This window comes from Mus pahari, chromosome 3, assembly GCF_900095145.1.
Source record: "Mus pahari chromosome 3, PAHARI_EIJ_v1.1, whole genome shotgun sequence".
Taxonomy (NCBI): Eukaryota; Metazoa; Chordata; class Mammalia; order Rodentia; family Muridae; genus Mus; species Mus pahari.
Window position 1 is genome coordinate 55,862,009 of NC_034592.1, and position 9,402 is coordinate 55,871,410.

At 46.7% G+C, this 9,402-nt stretch overlaps 1 protein-coding gene across 3 annotated transcripts in view; it reads left to right on the plus strand.

Moving 5' to 3' along the window:
• Positions 1-1,716: 1,716 nt before the first annotated feature.
• Klhl23 (kelch like family member 23) overlaps positions 1,717-9,402 on the plus strand; it is a 14,218-nt gene continuing 6,532 nt past the window's right edge. The window contains exons 1-3 of one of the 3 annotated variants that reach the window (XM_029536876.1): positions 1,717-1,899; positions 3,615-4,828; positions 8,975-9,127. In XM_029536876.1, the coding sequence (XP_029392736.1) occupies positions 3,616-4,828; positions 8,975-9,127 (1,366 nt within the window). In that variant the 5' untranslated portion in view covers positions 1,717-1,899; position 3,615. Of the gene's footprint in view, positions 1,900-2,212; positions 2,488-2,636; positions 2,834-3,614; positions 4,829-8,974; positions 9,128-9,402 lie in introns of those variants that run through there. The other 2 variants (XM_021192771.2, XM_029536877.1) reach the window with 2 other exon arrangements.

Sequence of the window (9,402 nt, forward strand, 5' to 3'; positions counted from 1 at the left end):
TTTGTTTTAGGTGTTCGTCTCGTGTCAGACCCACTCACGTTTGCAGAGATCTCTTCCGGGTTTTGTTTCGTGTGGTTTTTTTTGTTTGTTTTTGTTTTTGTTTTGTTTTGATTTTTGTTTTTTTTTCCTGCTGGAAAATGAACCTGAGGTCTCTTTGATAAGGCACCGCGGGTGTGTGTGTGTGTGTGTGTGTGTGTGTGTGTGTGTGTGTGTGTGTGTAAAACAACTACCCTTGCAATGGGCCCCAGGGTCTGTGCTTGCCTTGGCAAGGGGAGGCTGACTAACACATGGTGAGCTTGTGCAGAAGGCAGAGGCCAGCCTCTGCTGCTGTTCCGTAGGAACGGCCTATCCTGGTTTTGAGCCAGTGTCTCTCACTGGGGCTGTAGCTCATGGACTGGGCTTGACTGACTTGTCAGTGAGCTCTGGGAATCCATTTTTCTCTGCATTCTGGGTGCGGGATTACAAACACATGCCACCCTACTTTTTATGTGCATTGTAGGAGCTCAACTAGAGTCCACATGTTTGTGAGGTAAGCACCTTAGCCACTGGTCTTTATCCCTGGCCTCAGGAAACATGTTTTTAAGCAATAATTCAGAACTCGGGGTCACTATAAGCAAATATTTTGTTTTGCGACAGGGCCTTACCATTTTCAGTGGGGCAGTCTCAAGCTCAGGATCTTCCTGCTTCAGTCTACTCTGCTAAGATTAGGGGATTGTGACATCACCAACAGCTTGGAAGTAAAAGTTCTAATTGGTTCCTATAATAATCTGAAAAAAGCCTGGCACAAATGACAATACTGTGAACCTCTCTATTCAAGAGTTATTGATCATATACTGTTATACTTATGTTTCTACCCCATATACATATATGTTATACATATATTGATCATAGTTTTGTTATTCTACAAGTTAGGTATAAAGCCTATAATATATATTTCCTTATGATTTATTTCTGTATGTTGGAGAGGTGGTACAAGGGCTTAGAGCTCTTGTTGCAATTGCAAAGGGCCAGGATTTGGGCCCCAGAATTCACATAGCAGCTTACAGTCATTGTGACTCTGGTTTCAGGGGATCCAATGCCATCTCTCTTCTGGTCTCTGCTTTTCACACATTACAGACACACATGCACACAATAAATTTTAAAAATTATTTCTGTGTGTGCGTGCGTGTGTGTGTGTGTGTGTGTGTGTGTGTGTGTGTGTGTGTCTAGTAGCTTGCTCTAGGCTGTATGTTAAGTGATAGAGTAAAATTTAGGCCCCCAATCAAAGACTCTTGCTTTATTGCTGTGGTATTAAATTGTTGACCAGACTCTGGGATGTTAAACATATCAAGTTTTTTTTGTTTTGTTTTTGTTGTTTGTTAGTTTTAGGTTGTTTTCTACGAATCACTTGGTGCTCTTGAACAGAATGAAGATTTCTGAAATCTGGGGTGAGGGTTGTAAAGTTCTACACAACCCTTTCCCGGGATCAACACTAAGATGTGGAATTAAATTAAACCCACTCAAAGAAGAACAAGCATGTTACTTGTTCAGAGCTTGCTTGGCAAGACCAATCACCATCACTCGTCCTTCCCAGAGGCTCAGAGCAGGACATGAGAAGCGTGGATAAAAATAGAAGAAAAAGAAGAGGAAAAAGCAAGGGGGAGGGGAGAGTAGTAGCCTCCACCTCTGCTCCCCCAGATATCTGATTGGAGGCTGTTGGCTGGGAAAGCCGGGGGTGGGCTACAAACACGAGTGATCGTTTTGGCATATTTATACTTCCCTGGTTGGTTTCTAAGTTCCTGAAGAGGAAGTGGGGGTAGAAACCCAAGTTGGCTTCCTGGTTGTTCTGGTGCAATTTCAGCAGAGGTTGTTGCTTGGCTTTCGGCGCTTAGGTGTTTCAGCGTTCTCCCATCATGTAAGGTATGGCCATTCCGGATCTGTCTACTCTTTCTTTTCGACACTACTTTAAGAACAACCTTAGCTCCCCGGTCCTGGTTTGTAGCGACCTCCTTCCAGTAAGCTCCTTGACAGCCATGGACCACCTTTCAAACCTAATTACCGCTTCCCGACCTTATGAGGTGCTCGGAAGTTATTCAAAATCTTGCTGCTAAAAACATTTGATACTAGCTTTTGTTGCAATAAGAAAGTGGACTTTCTGGTGTGGCACAATGGACATCACCAGAAGGCTGGAGATTGCCCCCTTTAGCTGCTTGTGTTCTATCTAGACCAGTAACTGGAATCTTAGGTGCCTGGATTCAGCCTTGATCCAGGCTACCCCCACTTTCCCTGCAAGCTTCCAGGTTAACTCCTAGTGTGCTTAAGCAGCCCCAAAGCTCCTTCCTGCGCGCTCTGCTGGAGGCAGCATGGAGTTTGTGGGAAAGCGGCTACTTGTGGCATTTGAAGGCAGCCCTAATAGAAGACCGTAGTTTCGCCTTCTTCTCTCGGCACTTTCTCTCTCCCCGCACCCCACGGGCCAGGGCCGGCAAGAGGTCTCGAAGGACAGGGAAGGTACGGGTACACACTCCCCTCCGGCGATGGCAGGGGACTCCGGCTTTCTCCTCGCAGGCGGTGCGATGGGCGTGCGCGCGCGAGCGGAGCGGGGCTGACCGTGGACGCGGCCCACCTGCTGCGGGAGTCCACGCTGCGGCGCCCGGGCTGCGGGGGGCTGCGGGCGGAGGCGGGAAGCCGCGGGCCACCGAAGCCGGAGCGGCTCGTGGGCTGGAGCTGCACTAGCAGGCGGCCTCCGTCGCGCCCCGCCGCGCGCTACCAAAGATGGTCAGAGGGTCGGGAGGCGCCCCCGCCCCCGCCCCGGCCGGCCGCTAGTCCCGGATCCGTGTTCGGCGCCGCCAGCGAGGTAGGTCGGAGCCCAGCGGCCCGGGGCCGGCCGGAGAGGCGAACGGGCCGCGCGGGGGACGAGGCCGCGCCGCCCCCAGCCCGCGCGCGCCGGGGCGCAGACAATGGCGGTGCGGTGCGGGCCCGGTGGCGAGGGCGGGCGCGTGGGCGCCGCGGGGCCGTCCACACCTGCGCACCCGGCCGGGCAGAGGCCGCGGGCACCGGCCAACGGCGGCGCGCTACGCCCTGGAGCCGAACCCCCGCGCCGGGCCCCGGGGCGGGGCGCTCTCCCGGCGGGAACGCCGGCCGGGCCCAGGCGCTCGCGCGGGCTGCAGAAGCTAGGTCGGGCCCGGCCGCTCTTGTGCTGTCAGCAAGCTGCAGGGCGCAGGGATCCCTTTTCTGAGATTCTCTCCATCTTGGTGCCATCTCAGTGTGGTTTGAAACCCAGGGGGGAGGGGGAGAACCAACGATGGTGAATTGGGGCCGGGGCAGCGGCGGGGTGACCCCCTCGGATACTTGGCCTGGGGACTCTCAGTGCAGATCCTGGGTGACTGGGGGTAGTAAGCTAGGATCGCTCAACAAATGGATAACTGAAAAAAAAAAAAATCCTCATTTAGTTAATCTGATTTTAAATAGACCATCGTATAAATAGTTCAGCGCATTTTGCATATGGTGTTTGGGCGTCTGATTTTAGTCTAGTTTTGGAATATGCCTGATGCCATGTCTGGTGATCGGAATTTTTAACATTAATTATTAGAGTTAATACACAAAGCTGAAAACGTGTTTGTTTGTATTTATTGCAGCATGGCTCTAAAAGGACAAGAAGATTATATTTTTCTTTTCAAGGATTCGTCTCATCCAGTGGATTTTCTGGATGCATTCAGAACGTTTTACATGGATGGACTATTTACTGATATTACCCTTCAGTGTCCTTCAGGCATAATCTTCCATTGCCACCGAGCTGTTTTAGCTGCCTGCAGCAATTATTTTAAGGCAATGTTCACAGCTGACATGAAAGAAAAATTTAAAAGTAAAATAAAACTGTCGGGCATCCACCATGATATTTTGGAAGGCCTTGTAAATTATGCATATACTTCTCAAATTGAAATCACTAAGAGAAATGTACAGAGCCTTCTTGAAGCAGCGGATCTGCTGCAGTTTCTTTCAGTAAAGAAGGCGTGTGAGCAGTTTCTGGTCAGGCACCTGGACATTGATAACTGTATCGGAATGCACTCTTTTGCAGAATTCCATGTGTGTTCAGAACTAGAGAAGGAGTCTCGGAGGATCCTCTGCTCCAGGTTTAAGGAAGTGTGGCAGCAAGAAGAATTTCTGGAAATCAGCCTTGAAAAGTTTCTCTTTATCTTGTCCAGAAAGAATCTCAGTGTCTGGAAGGAAGAGGCTATCTTAGAGCCGGTCATTAAGTGGACTGCTCACGATGTAGAGAATCGAATCGAATGCATCTACAACCTGCTAAGCTATGTCAACATAGACATAGACCCAGTGTACTTAAAGACAGCGCTAGGCCTTCAAAGAAGCTGCCTGCTAACTGAAAATAAGATACGTTCCCTAATATACAATGCCTTGAATCCCATGCATAAAGAGATTTCCCAGAGGTCCACAGCCACCATGTATATCATTGGAGGCTACTACTGGCATCCTTTATCAGAGGTCCACATATGGGACCCTTTGACAAATGTTTGGATTCAGGGAGCAGAAATACCAGATTATACCAGGGAGAGTTACGGTGTTACCTGCTTAGGACCTAACATTTATGTAACTGGAGGGTACAGGACAGATAACATAGATGCTCTTGACACAGTGTGGATCTATAACAGTGAAGGAGATGAGTGGACCGAAGGCCTGCCCATGCTCAATGCCAGGTATTACCACTGTGCAGTCACCTTGGGGGGCTGTGTCTACGCACTAGGTGGTTACAGGAAAGGGGCTCCTGCTGAAGAGGCCGAGTTCTACGATCCTCTGAAAGAGAAGTGGCTCCCTATCGCAAACATGATTAAAGGTGAGTGTAGCTTTTACTTGTCCTGCATTTTCACATGCCTAAGCTTAGGTTGGCAATCTTCTTCGCTCTTTGAGAAGTAATCTTAGGAAGAAGGTTTCACACTGAAGTATTCTTGAGGAACTACGGTAGATTAGACGAGTGATTCAGCCCAGGGTGATTCCCATAGAAACAGTACAGAACCCAGCCTGTCTGGACTTTAAAGAAAGCTCTGCAAAACACTCAGTCAGTAGAGTGCATGGCTTCCACACCTAAGCTGTGTTCATTCACCAGCACCATATGAACTGGGCTTGTGGCTCACACCCATGATCGTGACAGTCAGAAAAGTTTGAGGTCATTCTTGGCCACATAGGTAGTTCAAGGCCAGCCTGGGCTATGTAAGACTCCATCTTTAAAATTTGTTAACTAAATGGAATAAAGCGTTTTGAAATTTTTAAAAAGAATACTGTGCAAGTTAGAACAGAAATCTAATTTGTGTAAGGAAATAGTATAATTCACTCTCCCCTATACAACCTTCTGTATCTTACCTCAAGTCTTAATGTGTGCTTAGAGACTGACCTGGTTAGTTTTGTTAATTTATGGTTTTGTTTTAAACATTTGCACTAAAACCTTTTCAAGTTCGATTTGTTTCTGTTGTTTTGTTTGAATATTTGTTGTTGTAATTGTTCTTTTTTGTTTTTGTTTTTTGTTTGTTTGTTTTGAGATGGTCTCACTATGTAGCCATGCTGTCCTGGAACTTGCTGTGTAGACCAAGCTGGCCTCAAATTCAGAGAGCTCTGCCTGTGTCTGCTTCCTGAGTGCTGAAATTAAAGGTGTGCACCCCCCCACGCCTGGCATCCATATGCCTTTTCATATCCAGATTTTCCCACTCACAGAATACACTGATCAGCGCTATGCGTCCTGCCACTAAAACTTTGGACAGTTAGTTCCTTCCGAGTATAACACTGACTCCCCCCCCAGAACTAGAAACATAATCTGCCTGTGCATTAGTGATGCAGGCTCCTCTCAAAGTAAAGGACAGAGACGGGGTCATCCTCTTACTTCCTGTGGCCACAGAGCCAAGCATAGTGACTCTCAGTGTTTGTTGCATAAGCACTGCATTTGTTGAGATTATTTAGCCTTCCCCTTCTTCCCTTCAGCTGGAAAAAAAAAAAAAAAGTTCAACTAGAATCTTCCTTTACTGCCCTTAAGCATCAGTGCTTGGGGGTTCATTTAAAAACAACAACAACAACAACAACAAACAAACAACAAAAAACAAAAAAAAACAGCTGGCAAGTTTTTATCAAAGTGGTGTCATTTTGTCCCAAATGTTTCTTCCCAGGCCTTTCTGTTTCTTTTTTAACACTAGTGAGGGTGTGGGAATGTGACCTGGACTGGAGATCTGACCTGCAGTGAGCCTTGGATGACAGAGAAGCCGGAAGCTTAGCTGCAGATGGTCTTACAGTCACACACTGCTCTGCAGCCAAGCTGCCTGGGTCCCAGCTCTGACTTCCTCTGCCAAGCTTGGGCAAATGATTCAAGCCCTCTACCTCTGCCCAGTTGTTTTTGGTTTTTTTTTTTCCTTCCAGCTTTAGATAGCTGGGGGTCTTGAGACTACTAAAGGGCTGTGTGCTTATAACACCCAGAGCCGGGTGTGAGGCTCAGGAAGTCTCAGTGTGGGGCCTGCTTTTCCCAGTGGCTGTGTGAGAGGGTGGGAGAAGATACCAGAGAACCTGTTGCTGTCTGGGTTTTGGCTTTGCCTGAGCGTAACCATGGCTTACTGATTCAGAGGCTGGCCCTGAGTGTTCTGACTCCCTCCCCATAGAAGAAACAAGCCCAAGTTCAAATACTTGAGCAGCGTTTGTAAACCTGTAGGTGCTGCTGCTTTTTATCTCTCAATGATAGCGGTGCCACTGATTTTATAGATAATACATCCTAGGCTGGAGAGATGGCTCAGCGGTTAAGAGCACTGACTGCCCTTCCAAAGGTCCTGAGTTCAATTCCCAGCAACTGCATGGTGGCTCACAACCATCTGTGATGGGGTCTGATGCCTTCTTCTGGTGTGTGTGAAGATGGCTACAGTGTACTCACATACATTAATCAAATAAATAAATACTTAAAAAAAAAACTCAGTGTTAACAGAGATATGGATAATACATCCTTGAGGATAGAAATTTATAGCTCTATTGAAAATTTTAAGAATTATATTTGAAACTGTTTCCTGGGGGATGGAGTTGGGTACCAACTCCGGGTAGTTACTGGGAAAGAAAGCCCTATGCTTTTTTTTATTTATTTATTGACTTATTTATTTTATTTATTTATTTATTTATTTTTGGTTTTTCGAGACGGGGTTTCTCTGTGTAGTCCTGGCTGTCCTGGAACTCACTTTGTAGACCAGGCTGGCCTCAAACTCAGAAATCCGCCTGCCTCTGCCTCCCAAGTGCTGGGATTAAAGGTGTGTGCCACCACGCCCGGCTCTATTTTATTTATTTTTATTTTTTGGTTTTTTTTCGAGACAGGGTTTCCCTGTGTAGCCCTGGCTGTCCTGGAACTCAATTTGTAGACCAGGCTGGCCTTGAACTAGAAATCTGCCTGCTTCTGCCTCCCAAGTGCTGGGATTAAAGACATGCGCCACCACTGCCCAGCGCCCTATGCTTTTCTATTTCCTTGGTGGTATGGGAGGTCTCTATACTCTGCCACCCTTCCCCACGTGACAGCTGGTTTTGAAGTCACAGAGATCCTTTATTTTATTTTGTTTTACTTTATTTTTTGAGACAATGCCTTGCTATGTATCCCAGGCTGGCCTCAAGCTCACAATCTTCCCGCTTTAGCCTACCAGATCCTGAGATTAGAGGCGTGAGTCAGTAACCACACGAGGGGAGAGGTGTAGTGCTTTCATCTGACAATTTTGATTCTTGTTCCTGTCTAGCTAACCCAGGGGAGGTTGGGCTACTTCGTGCAGATTTGATGTATACTATTCGGATGGATAGGCTTATGCCAAAATTAGAATTTCCCATTTCCCAGTAGAAAGAATATAATGTTATGTTTCCTCAATTGATGTTATTTGCATTGTGAAGTGAAGTAACACACTTTCTAGTAACGTAAACTCCATTTGAGTATAGTCGAATTTCAATTTCATTTCCCTTGGGGGAGGATATTTAGGGATATGATGTACAGAAAAGAAATAAGCCCTTGCTTGGCCTCTTTGAAACTCCAGAGTCTTTCCTTTTTCATCATAATGCCTTTTTTACTTTCACATAACAACGCATTCTTACTTTGAAGTAGATATCAACAAGGAGATTAAACTGCACTGAAAGACTTAAAACTGCACATTTTCAACTAAGACGAGCCTCCCTTCATACCTGGCCCAGCCTGTTTTCTCCTCCTCACTTTTCTGTGGCCTCAGAGTCTCCTGATTTTCCCAGTTCGAGACTTCAGAACCAGCTGGGTTTGTTTTGTCATCAAAGTCTATCTGCTTGACCCATCTCTCACCTCTGCCCTTCCATTCACATCCAAAGCTCCTTCTAAGTCTGGCCCTTGATAATCCTGAGGTGATTCTGTCCCTACATCTCTCTTGAGTCCTCTCCTTCATTTTTTAGTCCCTCCCTGCCTCTGTTTATAAGCATGAGATGTCCTGCGGAACAAGGCGCGGGCATTCAGCTGCAACTTAAATGCCATCCTGAATTCTCATATGATGACTCCCATTGTGCTAGTCTGCTCGAATTGCCCAGTAAGCCTCTCTGAAGCTCTCCCCTGCTCAGAGCAGCCTCTCCTCTGCTTGCCAGAGTCCTAACCACCAGGCCCCAGGAGGGCAAATTGTGTCACCTTGCTGTGATTTCTCCAGTCAAAAGCAATGTCTCTTTGATCTGAGCAATCATGTTAGCATCTCTCTCTGTGTGTCTCTGTCTCTCTCTCTCTCTCTCTCTCTCTCTCTCTCTCTCTCTCTCTCTCTCTCTCTAGTATTTTTTCCCCTTCCTGTAAATAACTCTTTTCTAGTTATTCTAAGTGTTTGAAGAATACCCGGAGCCATTAGGTTCAGTCTTTGACCTCGAAGCATCTACCACAATGCTTTGCCTCTACCACCCATAACAACAAAACAGTAAGAGATCGATCGGTACTCATTTCAGGAAAGCACGAACAATCTAAGATGTGACTTTAATTGACATACAGGTGTGGGAAACGCTACTGCCTGTGTCCTACATGAAGTCATCTATGTCATTGGTGGCCACTGTGGCTACAGAGGAAGCTGCACCTATGACAAGGTGCAGAGCTACAACTCAGACATCAACGAATGGAGCCTTATTACTTCGAGCCCACACCCAGGTAACAAGAACCCTATTTTGTGTATCTAACTGTTGTCATTAGGATAGTTGGGGCAGGGCACAGAGATTAAAGGTGGGCGACAGTTCCTTCTGTTTTAGAAGCATGCTCACTCTGGATTTCAAGGACTGTTAAACACCTGTTCCTAGATATGCAGAATCCTGCATGTGTGTTACCTTAACAGTCATAAAGAAAAGTGTTGTCTATCAAGGAAAAACCCTGCTTCTGTGGTCTCTCTCTCTCTCTCTCTCTCTCTCTCTCTCTCTCTCTCTCTCTCT